The sequence below is a fragment of the Myxocyprinus asiaticus genome, chromosome 8 (genome assembly GCF_019703515.2).
Source record: "Myxocyprinus asiaticus isolate MX2 ecotype Aquarium Trade chromosome 8, UBuf_Myxa_2, whole genome shotgun sequence".
NCBI classification, from domain to species: domain Eukaryota; kingdom Metazoa; phylum Chordata; class Actinopteri; order Cypriniformes; family Catostomidae; genus Myxocyprinus; species Myxocyprinus asiaticus.
The window spans coordinates 32,330,944-32,347,219 of record NC_059351.1 but is presented as its reverse complement, the minus strand read 5'-3'; the positions used below and the strand labels follow the sequence as shown (position 1 = coordinate 32,347,219).

The 16,276-nt window shown below is 40.5% G+C and overlaps 1 protein-coding gene across 5 annotated transcripts in view; it reads right to left on the bottom strand.

The window, feature by feature from the left end:
• Positions 1 to 16,276, bottom strand: part of LOC127445362 (cAMP-dependent protein kinase catalytic subunit PRKX-like) — a 119,361-nt gene that overhangs the window by 7,192 nt on the left and 95,893 nt on the right. For all 5 annotated transcript variants that reach the window (XR_007897981.1, XR_007897980.1, XR_007897979.1 and 2 more), the window contains exons 5-6: positions 8,021 to 8,116; positions 7,559 to 7,616 (exon numbers count right to left, since the gene is read on the bottom strand). Coding sequence is in view for 2 of the 5 variants with exons in the window: in XM_051705395.1 (XP_051561355.1) it covers positions 7,559 to 7,616; positions 8,021 to 8,116 (154 nt within the window). In the remaining 3 variants the exon portion in view is untranslated. The remainder of the gene's footprint in view (positions 1 to 7,558; positions 7,617 to 8,020; positions 8,117 to 16,276) is intronic.

Sequence of the window (16,276 nt, the reverse complement as noted above, 5' to 3'; positions counted from 1 at the left end):
GCTCAGTATCTAGCCTGATCAGTGCATCCACGTGAGAGCTAACAAATTCATTGACTATATATACACAGACACTAACTGTAATTTAAGAAGCCACAGGTGTGGGAAATTAAACTTTAATTGCCATTTAAACCTGTGTGTGTCACCTTGTGTGTCTGTAACAAGGCCAAACATTCAAGGGTATGTAAACTTTTGACCAGGGCCATTTGGGTGATTTCTGTTATCATTATGATATAAAAAGGAGCCAAACAACTATGTGATAATAAATGGCTTCATATGATCACTATGGCAGTTTTTTTGCATGATCAGTCATATTTTCAAAATCAATGCCAAAATTTCACAATTTCTGCCAGGGTATGCAAAATTTTGAGCACAACTGTATGAATCAAAATCAGCATTTGTGATATGCAGCTCAGTGCGATGAAAATGTTCAGATCTGCTTGATGTCTTGTCAGTTCTTCAGTAAAAGAAAAAGCTCATTGGTCACTTGAAGAGAACACAATACCCCACCTTGACAACAGAATGATTTTTTTCTGTCACATTGGATTCTTTTTCCCCATTGCTGGAACCATTAACTCAGCAGGGAGTCCCAACGATCAAGTGATTAACGACCTCCAGCTGGCAGTCGCTAACGCATGCTTTGTCTCCCTCCGCCTAACCAGGGATTATGTTAAATGTAGCTCAAACCTGAAAGTCACTAGAAAAATAGGCCAGTGTGGTGCTGGCCAAAAGTAATTGTAAAATGACTATAAAACGCAGTTTGAGTGCTCGGTCTATACGTTGCTTGGCAACCGCAAACTCCAACAGTTGGGATAATTAAATACTTGTCAGATGAATTGTTTATTCTGATTATTATAACTTTAATAAATACCTGTTTATTGAGTGTCTTTTATTATATTGATGTTGCCATCATTTTATATAAGCAATAAGCCACATGATTGAGTTACAGTGATTTTACCACAGATACACACACACACACACACACACACACACACACACAAAAAGCTTTCACTAATGTCAGTTTTACTTAATCCTTCTATGTTCAAATTACTCTAAAATGTCATGTAACCAAGTGAACATAAAAAAAAGAAAAAAAAGTGTCTTGTCAGTTTACTTAATCCATTTGGGTTGGGGTAACATTTATATTTTTTGTTTGGTTAACTGTATCTGGGCAGAGGATTTCTAGTTCCCAGCATGCATTGCAGTGGACTTGGCTGCGAGAGTAAATGTCAAATTATTTTAAGTCTTTGTGCAAGATGAATATGAAGGGGGGTTAGATGTGACTTTACAGTACTGTAACATTTTTTTTTTATGTTGAGGTTTAGAAGAATTTCTGTTATGTTTTATTTTTGGGGGTTACCATCAAGATGAAGAGTGGAGTTTGAGCCTAGGTTGAGGACCAATACATTTTGAGTGTTATGTATTTAGCATGCTAACATTTTATGTCACTAGCCAGCATATCACTAAAAGAGTTTCATTTACATGTCACATTTTGTTGGGTTTGCTTGATTCAGTTAAGTTTCCTTTACTTGAATAGTACCATGCAATTTTAATTTAAGAAAACCCATTTCACACATGTGGAACCACTGTCCATGACTGAATCACGATTCATGATTGATTCAGCCAAATAGTTCTTTTTTGAGTTTAGGCAGTCCGATTAATAAGTCCTCTCGTGAGTTATTGCTTTATGACCCACTAGTTCAGGTACCTTTGAGAAAAGGTGTTTAAACAGTCATTTAAAACACTGTATTGTTTCTCTTTTTGTTTGTTATAGAGTAAGAATATAGGGTCTAGATAGATAGATAGGGTCTTATAGGGTATCACTGCTGACCTACTGAAGTCCTCTGCAAACCTCTGAGTTTGGGCCACACATTACACTTTGGGACTATGAGAGATACACAATCACTCAAGTGAAAAAACAGACATCTACACTTGTGAATGAGCGCTGTCAACAAGGCCTGGCCTTGCCTTGGAAACAGTGCAAACACAGCTGTTAGTGGGCTGCCTGCTTTTAAACTCTTTCTTTGTATGGAGTCAGTGGAGAATAAATCATTTTTAAAGCAAGAGAACGAAAGAGAAGTGCTAAATTAACAACATCCAGCTTGAGAACTCCACCCAAAAGTGACATCGTCTGAAAATGGCTTGCCATATTTTTCTCTGACTCTTAGTTATTTTGGAAAGAAAGAATCTGAACAAAAGGAAAATCACAAGAAATTTGATTCGATAAAATGTAAAAAAAAAAAAAAAAAAAAAAAAACAACAAATGGTACATTTTAAAACTCTTAGTACAAAACACCAAACTACCAGTACAGTAACCTAATGAAATTGCCTGATGACATTACAGTGAATTCATAATGTCTGTAATATCAACTAGGGATGTGCGGAACAACTAATCTCACTGACATTTAAATGAAAATTTGGAGTCCACTAGTCTAAAAAGACCCCAATCTCAGAAAACAGTTCAGAAAAATTGTTTATGCGTCCCATTTAAAATACCTAATCTATTACAAATTCGACGCTAGATTCTGCTGAAAAGGGGCATTTATCTGCGAAGTGCTCATCTTGCATTATGATAATTGTACATTAAGTATAGAACATGACACGCATTCACTTTAAGCGAATACAGGTTTATTTATTGAAAACAATTGAATGAAAAGTGCAGGACCAATAGAGCAACCCTAATAGCCTGTTCAAAGCAGAATTCACCAAGTAAAAATTACTTAACTTATTAAAGCAGTCAGGACATTGTTGAAAATAAATAACAGGTAAGCCAAATCTATGAGAGAAAAACAAAAATGCGCTGAAAAATTTGTGTTTCACGATGTGCAGTCGTGCATTAGCCATTGATCTAATATGACAGCTGTTCCGTAAAGAACGTTAACCAATAACAATTATGTTGTATGTAAAAAAAATAAAATAGCTATAGGATAGAAATAATAGGCCTGTGATGTAGCCTACAATAAACATAATGTATTCTAAACATCAATGTGCACACAGAATAAAAGATAGTTAAAACCCATTAAACAGTCGCACCTCATTGAAAATAGCCTTCTTAAAAAAAAAGATTAAAAAAATGTCATTCCTTGCCTAAAACAGTAATTTTCTAGGCTACTTAAAAGCATACATTTTTGATGAGCAAAATTAACACGTCGATATTGTCCGGTGAAAGACGGGACTTGACTCACCTGAGGCGACTCACAGAAGTGATTTCACAGCTACTTTGCTGAGTTTGCTTGTCTAGCAAAGAGGACATTTTCCTGCACGTGCCGCAAGTGAGAGAGCCTGAGGTGAAATTAAACTTTGTATCTGCTCCAGATATCCTCTTTTTTTTAAATGGTATTTGTATTATTAATTATATTTAAAATGTGTAACATTAATATGACAGTAATATAAAGTGCACCTGTTATGGTTTTTAAAAGTGCCTAATTTTGTTTTAAAGGTATCATACAACAGATTTACATGCATCCAAGGTCAAAAAACACTTTAATTTGCTCATAATTTGAATTGCAGCATTACCTTTTTTTCCCCGTGTCAAAAACGACTCCTTCAATGATCCGTTCTAAAGGATTCATTCTAAACTCCTCCTTTCAGAGAGCCTACTCTGCTCTGATTGGTCAGATGTCCCAGTCTGTTGTGATTGGTCTAACACTTACAGCGCGTGTCGGAAAGTAAATGGCCACTACCATATCCGAGTTTCAGCTTGTCTGAAAAACCACCATCGCAAGCACGACGGGAACAGGATGTTTCTCAGTGGTAAGTTTATATGTAGTTTGACAATAACGTTAGTTAGCAGGTTAGCAGAGGCTAACAGCTAACAGGCTAACATTGTGCACTGGCTGTACATGTAAACAGACCAGAGGCGGGTTTTTTGTTACCAAATTATGTAGGTTAGTACAGGAAGTAAGTCTGGAATTACTAAAGACTCGTTTCAGGTGTTCAGAATCGGTTCTTTCTTTTGGGTGCCAATAACTCCATTTATCGTGCACTTTGATTTTTGAAACTTTGCAGGCTTTTTTACATTCACAAACAGCTATATAACACACTACATGACTGGTAATATTTGAAAAACCATAATAGGTGCTCTTTAAGGGCAGCCTCTGTAAAAATATAAAGCCAAACGTAAATGTGTAAAAATGCTGAACAGCATAACAGGGAAAATTATTAAACGACTAGAATTTCCAGTGTTGACTAGCAGCATCAATTGCCTAGTCGACTAGTCTCTCACATCCCTAATATCAACCCAATTTGTAAATGTTTGATCAATGAAGACACACTGACCATGTTTACATGCACTTAAGAAAATGGTTTATTCCAGGGTTTTAGCAGAAATTGGCGTTATGAAACGTCATGTAAACAAGAACGCTGATTTCCTTATGCCATTTAAGGGATTAAGAGAAAGCAGTTTAACACACCTAGGTTTCTTTGTGCTCATGTAAACACATAAGCGGCATTCTGATGGGTATCTGAAGAGTGCGTGTGTGTGGAACAGACCGGCATATCAGACGTCATAGGATGGAGCCCAACAACATATCAACACAGCGGAAAGAATTAAACATTTCTGGGAGTACAGTGGGAAAATCACATACATTATAAACTTTATCCATTTATACACACAAATATAAAATAACAACTGTCTCTACCGTCCGCATATATGTGCAGGTACATTGGGGAATCCTGGAGTTTTTTGTAAGAGGAAAACGCCTAATACTGCATCGCAATGCAGCTGCAGGCCACGATAGTAAGTTAAGGAAACAAACACAGCAACACTTGAAAAAAGCCGCTTTCTGTTGTCCGTATGTAACCGTAGTGAGTGTGACACTGAACTGACATTCTCTTTCAATTCTTAGAGTACAGAGTATGCTGTCAATACTGCAAGTGGTACTGTAAGAATTGTGTACCAAGCACAAGTATGTATTACAGTACTCAGCCTAATCTGAAAAGGTAAACTGTCATTCCTGTACTTGGTACACAATTCTTAGAGTACAGAGTATGCTGTCAATACTGCAAGTGGTACTGTAAGAATTGTGTACCAAGTACAGGTATGTACACTGTAATGTCATTTACTGTACTGTCTCCTACTACTCTTACAGAATTGACAGTTTACCTTTTCAGATTAGGCTGAGTACTGTAATTACAGTTACATTAAGTCAGTTAGCAGACACTTTTAACCAAAGCGACTTAGGAAGTGAGAGAGACTTACACATTTGGCAAAGTCCTATAATTTAGCAGCCTCTGCTTTAGGCCTCCGTTTAGTGTATCACATAATGGAAAATGATAGCCCTGATGTCATTGGGCACAACAGTTCCCTGCCCTCTTCCTCCCTTCCTCTGATGCCCATCTCTTTGACTACTCTGATGGGCCTCCTGTATCCAAATTTATTGATAGGTTCCTCTCCCCAGCAGTCTATCCTGCTGTCACATTTATGTGTTTTGTTCTTGTTTTCATGTCTTTTCTTTTAAAGTTTAGTTCCTGTTCAGGTCATGTGGTTTCATGTCATGTGATTTCCTGTTTCCTCATGTGTTCCTGGTCATGTGATATCCTGTTCCCCTCCATGTTCATTTGTCTTGTTGTCATTGGTTCATGGATCATTGTCTTATTATTAGTTCAGTCTTGTGACTGGTTGTCTTGTTTACTTGTTACCCATGTCTGTGTATTTAAGCCCTCATGTTTGCCATTGTCTCTTGTCAGGTATTGTGTTAATGTAACATTGTTGGTGTAACGTCGTTTCTTGTCAAGTCAAGTCAGGTTTCGTCAAGTCTAGTCAAGTTCATGTTCATGTTCATGTTTTGTTCACGTTTGGATTTACTGTTTTTGGATTTCATGTTTGTATTAAACTGCACTTGGGTTCTTCACATCATCTCGTCTTCGTCTGCCTGTCATTGTTACTGCCAGCCATCGTTACACCTGCACTGTTTTTTTTGGATTTTCTCCCCAATTTGGCATGCCCAATTCCCAATGCACTCTAGGTCCTCATGGTGGTGTAGTGACTCACCTCAATCCAGGTGGCAGAGGACGAATCTCAGTTGCCTCCACGTCTGAGACAGTCAATCCACGCATCTTATCATGTGGCTTGAGCGTGTTACCGCGGAGTCCTAGTGCGTGCGGAGGCTTCACACTATTCCCCGCGGCATCCACGCACAACTCACCATGTGCCCCACTGAGAGCGAGAACCACATTATAGTGACCATGAGGAGTTTAACCCAATGTGACTCTTCCCACCCTAGCAACTGGGCCAATTGGTTGCTGAGGAAGCCTGACTGGAAATCCTGCACTATGTTGACAGATTGCAGATGCTCATAAACACACTCTGAATGTACTGTATATTGTACAAGCAATACTGTAAACAATAGTGGATATATATATATATATATATATATATATATATATATATATATATATATTATATATATAAATTGACAATATTGTAACACAAATTCATTGTTTAATTATCCTCTTTTGATGCTGATATGTTACAAACACAAATAATAATCAAACCAGTTCAAAATCTATAGATATATCAAATGATTCATAGATTAATCATTAAGATCAGTTGGCTGAAATGATAGTCAAATGTATTCAAATGAATGAGAACAGATGCAAATGAAAAGTTTGATGTTTGTAACATTATGAAAAGCAATTAATTTAAATGAAAAGATATATACATATATAGATAATACACTTATTTAGTGTGGTGAAAACATTACTTTGTGGTTTTTGTGAATTGTTCTTAGTCAATTGAAAATATGCTGAAATGTTTGAAAAAAAATGCATTTTGATGATTTGTTTTGATATTAGTACTGAGTTTTGAAGAATTACCATTTAATTATGAAAACAGTGCTAAAGGCATAAAAATACAACAACTGTAAGTGTATTTAGTGCTGCTCACTATTAAGAGTACTTGAATTCCTTAAAAGTTACATGTATGTTGCTCAGTTCATGAAATTAGTGTCACCTGGCAGTATTTATAATGGTAACACACAACGACAACAGGGATTTACTGATTATTTGATTCAACAGATTTTGGCATGGTACGATTATTATTCCAATGCACTTTAAAAATGTCATGACCTTTCCAAAACATCATGTGTTAACTTAAAAAACAATTTCTAAAATTAAATTTTGCCAGGATTTCAATGACTGTACAAACTCTTGACACCTATATGTGCTTGTTGAATATATAATAGAGAATATTTCATAGTTGGATATTTTAGAGCTTTCCACTATTTTCTTTTATCCAGACACAAGAGCATCAGGTTTCCAATTCCAAAAGCATTCAATGGGGTTCAAGTCTGGGCTTTGAGCAGACCAGCTAAGTTCTTCCACACCAGTCAACAAATGTGTTTATGGAGCTCACTTTGTGCACAGAAACATTGTGATGCTGGCACAGATATGGCCCATTGTACTGAAATGTTTGTCTAAGGAGACTGTATGGCTGTCTGCTTTATTTAATATGCACCTGTTCATAATGGGTTTAGCTGAAATACCTAAACCCATAAATTAAAACCCCTTTTTCCACATAATTTTAGCCATTTGGTGTAACTTCTGCTAACACCATGCTTACCTTCATGTTCCCGAGCCTTCTTGCCCGGTCAATCACCAGAAACTTCTTAATTAGGTCCCTAAAAAAAAAAAAATTAAAGGATTACTTTTTAGAACATCAATAGTGGACAGCGGGTCATTTGTTGAATCCTACATCCCTATAGTTCAAAAGCACCAAGAGTAATAGCGTTGAGTAAGTAGACACACTTCTGCCTGTAATCTGGGCAATGCTTCCAGTCCTACAGCCATTAGTGTGCTTAGCTGACATGCTTAGAAGAGTTCATTAGAGGGCATGTGTAAGTGTGTGTAAATGTGTATCTGGTAGAGCATTTCTCTTTAATCTTAATTGTGCATCCAGAGACAACTACAACCTGACACAAATTTGCTGAGGACATGATTTCACTGGACTTGGTGTGTCAGTGTATGTATGATATGGTCAAATATGGCATATGTCATTGGGTTGTGTTTTCTCTATCAAACTCACTTTACATAGAAATCCAGATGCCGCGGAAACTCCAGCTTTCCTGCAAGAATCTTCTGGTAGATGCTAAATGGATTATCATCAAAAAATGGTGGATACCTATGATAGAAAGACAACATAATACAGATTTGTAAGTTTTGTAAACATTTTGTTGGTTTACTGGAATTTAAGTGATGAATCCAATATCTCCAGGCCTTGAAAAAATAGGCCAACCAGAGAGAGACTAAAATATTCTTTCTGCTGACAAATACTTTTTTTTTTTTAAGGCCAAACAATAAATGTGTCAGAATGACACAGAGCAGGAAGATGCTTTTAAGATGTACACTGGTGTTCTCCATCTTCTTGACAGCTAAATGAATTCAATACAGTTCTGCAGCAATGCAGACTGGTTTGAATGGAGTGGAATGGCATGAGTAATATAATGGTAGTATGCCATTTTGAATCGAGCATACTGTATATTTGCACTGTTGTGCTGGGTAGCTCTGCTCACTGTGAAGTCTCATTGGCTTAAAATTCTGTTCCACATAACAGTACATTAAACATCTTCTGATTGGCTGTGCACTGCCATGCAGCAGTTTCGCGTTCAGTTCAGACAGACAAATTGCTTGTCACTGGAAACTTGTCGCATTGCAACTGGTTAAGACACAATGCAAGTGTGTTTCTCTATTCTTGTTTGTGTGAGCCCATGTGATCTCTAATGTCTGGTAGAGTGATTCTCCAGAGTGATTCTCCGGCACACGCTGTGAAAACCATTACACCTGCATTACAATCTTCCAGCTCAGTCCTGTTCTGACTGCACCAATGTATCATCAAACATTCTCTCTCTAAGCAATGAGCTAGTGTTTAATGCCAGTGTCTGACTGGCACATTGGAGAGCAACTAAATGTGAGCCATTAAAGTCTCATGAGAGAGCAGATCACTGAGAATGAAGGAACTTGAATGTCAACAGTGAAGACTGCTCTGCAGTAATTGACACAGAACAATCCATTAGTTCAGAGTCACACAACAGAGAAAGGATAAATGTGTGACAGCTTCCCGTCCTCTTCTTTCCCATCATTTAAAATTTGGTTGTATCCTAAACCAACCTCGTCCCATTTAATCCTTGATAACTATTATCAACTACTACTCTTATAATTATTCACTTACTCTCAAACTAGTTCACAAACCACCAGTGGTACGTGGAGTGCACCCAAAATTTACAATACAAAAACTGTAGCAATCTTATTTTTCATTGGCATCTTTATTTTTCCATGTTTTCAGATCTATATACAATTTTAATATAGTTTTGTGCGTCTAAGGCTCTAATGCATAGCCAACATTCTTCTGCAATGCTGTATGTAAACAGGTAAGGTGTTGACCATTTCAAGCTACTTGCTGGCGTGACAGCACTGATTCTGTAAACCACCACAATTTTATTCTGTTTGCCCTCAAAATGTGTGAGCAGCCTGTAGATTTAAACATTTCATGAAGGCAAGCTTAGAGAATGGCCTATTTTTGACTTTAACACTGGATTCAGCGTTTTGAGCATGGTATATCACCAGTCTGATAGAGAGGTTCTAAGTGCTTCTAGACAAACAGGAGAAGTTTTAAGATCAAATTCAAAATATATTTAGAATGTGATGAATTGGACAGCAAAATGTACATATTACCATGTGAAACTACACTGAAATCCTTTTTAAATGTTATCATTGTAGTGTATGTGTGTTTTTTAGATGCTGCTCTTGTAAAGGCCTGCAAAATGGCTAGTCAAGGGAATGATTCACAGCACCATGATTGAACTACAGGAATATTGTTAGCAATTAAAATATGGTATTGTGACACTCACAGTCCTTTAGCTTGCACAAGCTTTTGAATGAAAATTCTGTTGGGCCTCATGTATTCAGATAGAAGACAAAGGCAGGCCTAACAGTCGTAAAAGCCTGACCACACACTCCGTCATAAATCTTACTGATAAAAACCGCGCCAAAATCAAACAAAGGGAGTCCAAAAAAGACTACAAATCCCATGAAGCCTTGCTCAATAAAGGATCGAACTCTCAACTCCTATTGGATGAGGCACACAACAGAACGGCCCTCAACCATGACGTCATCAGAAGTAGAAATAACTCTGAGATGCTTCCGGGATTTGCTTCCAGCAACTTTGCTCGCCGTGCGTAGACGCAGCTCATCGCTGCTCTCAGGTGTAGCCTCGTTGCACAAGGAAGTAACGTCCGACTTGAAACTGTGGCTATACAATCTCCATTTCGCTGGACGAGTTGAGATTACTCTGTGTTCCACCGAACACTCTAACGGATCCGAAGGAGACCGCCGAGCAATCCACATCTTCATCCATTTGCCTGCAGAAGTGAAGAGAAAAGATTTCTCTTCCCTCTTCAATCAAGTCGACGTCGCTGATTTCTCCACCAGCCCGCCTAGAATCAGCAGCCGTACCGCCCGCCGAAAGAGCGAGGAAACGGCCTCCCGTCATCACCCGAGCCTCGAGGAACCGAGTCAGAGTTAAAGGATGGATGAACACACATTCTACCTGCGTCCTCATGCGATTCAAGTAAGAGATTTACGTCTGGGCAGAGATAGAATATTATAGTGTGTTATTCTTGTGTATCAAGGTTATTGCTTGTACAGTTTACGGACCGCTGAGTCCGCTCATTGCTGCTAATAATACTCAAGGTATTACTGTAATGCACAGTTATCACGAATGAGATCTGCTGTGTTAAAGTCCAACCACATTGGACTGTTGTGTATTTCCGCCATCGCGGGTGAGACCGACACTAAGTTTATCCATTAAAGAATCAAAGACCGCGGGACGTTTTACGAGCCGTCCACCGCATCTCTGAGTGATAAACTAACAGCTGCTTTCTCTCCCACGATCGCGAAACCGGCTTTGGTGCCGCCACTTTACTCTCTCTCCCTCTCGTGCTAACAACACACACACGCGACCCCTCACAAACATTTTTGGCTAGTGGATAAAGCTCAACTTTGTCCCTAAGTTATCGTACAAGCGGAAACACTCGGTAAACTGGCAGACGCCATTGACCGGTTTCTCTCTGCCCACATTCACTGCCATATTCTCTGGCCGGACTCCACGAGAGTCACATCCGCCATTTTGTGCGCGTCCCTCCTTACACACACATATACACACACACACACACACACACACCTTCCTCATGTGTTATAGGATTATTTTGGTTACCATATCTAATCATATCACTGTTTAGTTTGTAGTTGTAAGTCGGAAGTTTATTGACTGCATTGTATTGATTATTAATTGATATTACTGCATAAATAACCTTTGTTATATTTCAAAGAGAAGTGTTTTGGTTTGTTTGCATACACCTATGTCAAATGCTGACGGGATGTCAGTGCTCGGATTCAAGCCTTCATTGTTTTTTTCCGAAAATCGATATTCTTCGGATGTCGATTTTCCTAAGAGAACAATCTTATATTGAGACTGTTATACTATCTGGTTATTAGTCCCTGATTCCAGGGTGGTGCCCCGGCGATATTAATCCTTATTAATATTCTATTGATTTTTGATAATTGATAATTATCTTTGATTATTGTTGAATTTGAAGGATCAATAAACTAGTGTTAATTTTAATCAATGTATCATCGATGTTAAAAATTAATGATTATCTTTGATAATTGTTGATTTAAAGGATTAAAAAAAGCTAACATTGATTCAAATCAGTGTTCTATTGATTTTAATAATTAATAATTATCTTTGATAATTATTAATTATTGCTAATAACCAAACCCGCTCCTGAACGTAGCGCACTACATTTACTGGAGCCCCTTATGAGGTTTTAATGAGACAATTCAAAAAAGGAAAATTATGTCTTTATTTACTCAAATTCATGTTCCAAACCCATATGACTTCCCTTCTTCCACATAAATCAAAAGGTGATACTAGGCAGAATGTTAGCATCAGTCACCATTCAGATTCTCTGTATGGAAAAAAGATGCAAAGATGCCAATTTGATTGATGCTGAAAATAATTAAGAGGGAAATTGTTTTGTCTTGTTGGTACTTGGTGATCAAATTTTAAGAACCACTGAGTTAAGGCCTGAGTATACTTCGGTTATCTGCATTGCAGATTGCTCTACACAGAGTATACGTGATGCAAATTTTTTCATCAGCACAGACTGCGTGGCCCAGATTTTCTCGACCCGCAGACGTGGCCCTCATCTGTGCGCATCGTCAGCGCATGCGGCGGCCATTGACTGTACTAAAAGAGTATAACAAAGCAGCTGTAGTGGGCATGCTTCAAACATGTTCATATTTGCTCGCAGTCAGAAGAGTATACTCAGAAAGGCAATGTAGTCGGCCGGGCATGATCAGATCCAGAACGCAGAAAAATGAAGTCTACCCCGGCCTTTAAAGGAAATATGTGTCCTTTTCAGTTAAAGACCTCTAGATGTGGGGTCTGGGTAGCTCAGCGAGTATTGACGCTGACTACCACCCCTGGAGTCATGAGTTCGAATCCAGGGTGTGCTGAGCGACTCTAGCCAGGTCTCCTAAGCAACCAAATTGGCCTGGTTGCAAGGGAGGGTAGAGTCAAATGGGGTAACCTCCTCGTGGTCGCGATTAGTGGTTCTCGCTCTCAGTGGGGCTCATGATAAGTTGTGTGTGGATCGCGGAGAATAGCATGAGCCTCCACATGCGGTGAGTCTCTGCGGTGTCATGCACAGCGAGCCACATGATAAGATGCACGGATTGAGAAGCGGAGACAACTGAGACTTGTCCTCCGCCACCTGGATTGAGGTGAGTAACCACGCCACCACAAGGACCTAGTAAGTAGTGGGAATTGGGCATGCCAAATTGGGGAGAAAAGGGGATAAAAAAAATAAATAAAAAATACCTCTAGATGTGGCCTTCTGAAATATGTAAAATAATGTGGGTCCACATAATGGATTGAGCAGGAATGACAGTATTAACAGAGTGTGGAAACCATAAAGACAGAGACAAGGAGAAAAGCCAGAGAAAGAAATTTTGCTCAGCTATTCCTTCTCCTGGGTGATGGAAAAGAGAGATAAAGCAAATGTAAGAGAAACAGACAGAGAGAGAGAGAGAGAGCAAGAGAGACTTATTAGTGTTACTGTAAGTAGTGGCTGGTAACAGGGAAGAAGAAGAGAATTATGAAACTGAAACTTTTACATAACACAGGTGAGGCCAAGATTCCACTGAGAATGAGAAATAAGCAGGAGAAAACTATGAGGGGAATGGATTGGTATTCTCTAAAAAAAAAAAAAAAAAGTGGAATCTTATAACACCTTTTGTTTTAAAATGTTCTTGTGATTTTTGAAATAAAATAAAATCTCACTTCTTTTAATGACAGCATTTTTTTAAAGTAAATGAAACTGGTCTTCATAAAAACAAAATAATTAGAAAGCTAATTAGATAATTAGAATTGCTTCTTTTTTTAGTTAGTTGACAGTTATATAAACTTTGGTAGAATGGTTTACATCAAATTTACATGAATTTTGGAGCCAATCAAGGATGTGTTCCACGAAGAGTCTAGAGTGAGACTTCAGTTTCCTCCTAAATTCTCAGAGGAAACTTTGTCAGATGTTGATAAACACAACCTCTCTCTTTGTCTTTCATACACACATACACATGTATACCTAGCTATATAAATGCCATTTAGCCTTAATTGTTCTTGAATTATAAATAGAATAAACACTAACCTAATTCCTAACTCTACAATGCAACTTTTGGCATTTAAGTGTATTAAATCATTGTTTGCCCTCTTCATTGCCCCATTCCTTTAGAAGGCATCTCTAAAAGGAAGTTTTGTTTAGATTTCACCAATATAGTCAGAAACACACACATGTAAGACATCTGCTCACAACTGCACATGGTCACTACGCTGAGGTTGCAAAACCTTTTATTGTTAAGCCCAGTTGGAGTATTTTCATGAAACTCTTGCTAAATTTCCATGAGGCAGAGAGTCACAAGACCTTTGACACACGATGGACAAGCATGCAGACCAAGAGACCAGTGACTAAGCCATGTCTGTGTGTCTGTTTCTTGGAAAAAGAAGGGGGCCAGGTCTCTTTCTCTCTCTCTCTCTCTTACACATTTGCAGGAGCCAACACTTCAAAAGAGGTCTGGGATGAATGAGTAGGGTGTTCACTTTCCCTATCTGTCACTCACTCGACATTGTGTTGATGTAGTGACACTAGGGGTCACTCTTGGGAGCCTGAGACACCTCTGGTCTTTGATAAAAGGCCAATGAAAATTGGCGAGTGGTATGCAACCACTCATTCAGATTTTCTTTTTGGAGCCGAATGGTCGATGCTGACTGAGCTGAATTCCCATGGCTGTTCATTCACCTCTGCTGGATCTGACGGCGCATTTCAGTGGCTTCTCCTCCCTCTGCACTGGTGCACTGCAGAGAACGCCCCTGGGCACTTCGGCAGAATAAAAGATTATATTTCTCTAAAAGAGTGGCACACACGGAACGTCTTTTTAAAGACGCGTCTTTTTAAAGATGCCTTTCCGTTTGTGTGTTATTCCTGGTTGCGCTCGTTATCTCTTGCCCTCTGATGGCCACGATCACTGTCTTTCGTGTCTGGGCACTGCTCACACGGAGACAGCATTCGTGGATGGGTCATGTACTCATTGCGAGAACATGTCCATGGCAATGATGCGGTCGCGGCTTGCCTTCATAAAAAAGCGCTCCCGATGAATGTCACAACTTGTCCGTTGTCTCCTCCTCTGGAGTCAGCAGCACTCAAGTCGCTGCGAGCCACTCACATCCCGGGCGACCTCAACACTGCAGCGGATGCGCTGTCACGGCAGGATACCCTCAGGGGAGAGTGGAGACTCCACCCTCAGGTGGTCCAGCTGATTTGGAGTCGATTCGGGCAGGCACAAGTAGACCTGTTCGCCTCCCAAGAATCCTCCCACTGCCCACTCTGGTACGCCCTGACCGAGGCACCTCTCGGTATAGACGCGCTGGCACACAGCTGGCCCCTGGACTTCGCAAATATGTGTTTCCCCCAGTGAGCCTACTTGCACAGACTCTGTGCAAGGTCAGGGAGGACAAGGAGCAGGTCATCCTGATAGCACCCTACTGGCCCACCCAGACGTGGTTCTAATGGTAGACACGATCACTCAGGCTAGGGCCCCCTCTACGAGGCACCTGTATGCCTTTAAGTGGCGTCTGTTCGCCAAGTGGTGTTCTTCCCAACGGGAAGACCCCCAGAGATGCGCAGTCGGATCGGAGCTTTCCTTCCTGCAGGAGAGGTTGGAAGGGCGGCTGTCCCCCTCCACCTTGAAGGTATATGTAGCCACTATAGTGGCACACCACGACACAGTGGACGGTAAGTCCTTAGGGAAGCACGACCTGATCATCAGGTTCCTGAGAGGCGCCAGGAGGTTGAATCCCTTCAGACCACGCCTCGTTCCCTCATGGGACCTCTCTGTAGTTCTTCAGGGTCTACAGATAGCCCCCTTTGAGCCCTTGCAGTCAGCTGTGCTTAAGGCACTCTCTTTGAAGACTGCCCTCCTGACTGCGCTCACTTCCATCAAGAGGGTAGGAGACCTGCAAGCGTTCTCTGTCAGCAAAACGTGCCTGGAGTTCGGTCCGGGCTACTCTCACGTGATCCTGAGACCCCGACCGGACTATGTGCCCAAGGTTCCCACGACCCCTTTTAGGGACCAGGTGGTGAACCTGCAAGCGCTGCCTCAGGAGGAGGCAGACCCAGCCCTGACGTTGCTGTGTCCGGTGCACGCTTTACGCATCTATTTGGATCGCACGCAGAGCTTTAGAGTCTCTGAGCAGCTCTTTGTCTGCTTTGGTGGACAGCGGAAAGGAAGCACTGTTTCCAAGCAGAGGATCGCCCACTGGCTCATTGATGCCATAACTATGGCATATTACGCCCAGGACGTGCTGCCCCCGGTAGGGCTACAGGGGTGTAGCGGCCTCCTGGGCCTTGACCAGTGGCGCCTCTCTAACAGACATTTGCAGAGTAGCGGGCTGGGCAACACCCAACGCCTTTGCGAGGTTCTACAATCTCCGGGTGGAACCGGTTTCGTCCCGTGTAGTGGCACGCACAAGCAGGTAAGTCCGGGACAGCCGGCCGGTTGTATCGCTTGCGCATAGCGCCTTTCATCTCCCCTGAGCTGAAGACGTGCGCCATTGACTCCTAGTAGTGTTCACAAACTGTGTTCCCTGGTTGATTTCCTCCGAGCCCTGTGGCAGACGAGTTTGCAGAGAAACTCGCAGCCGGTTCATTACAGGTGCTAACTAAGCCCT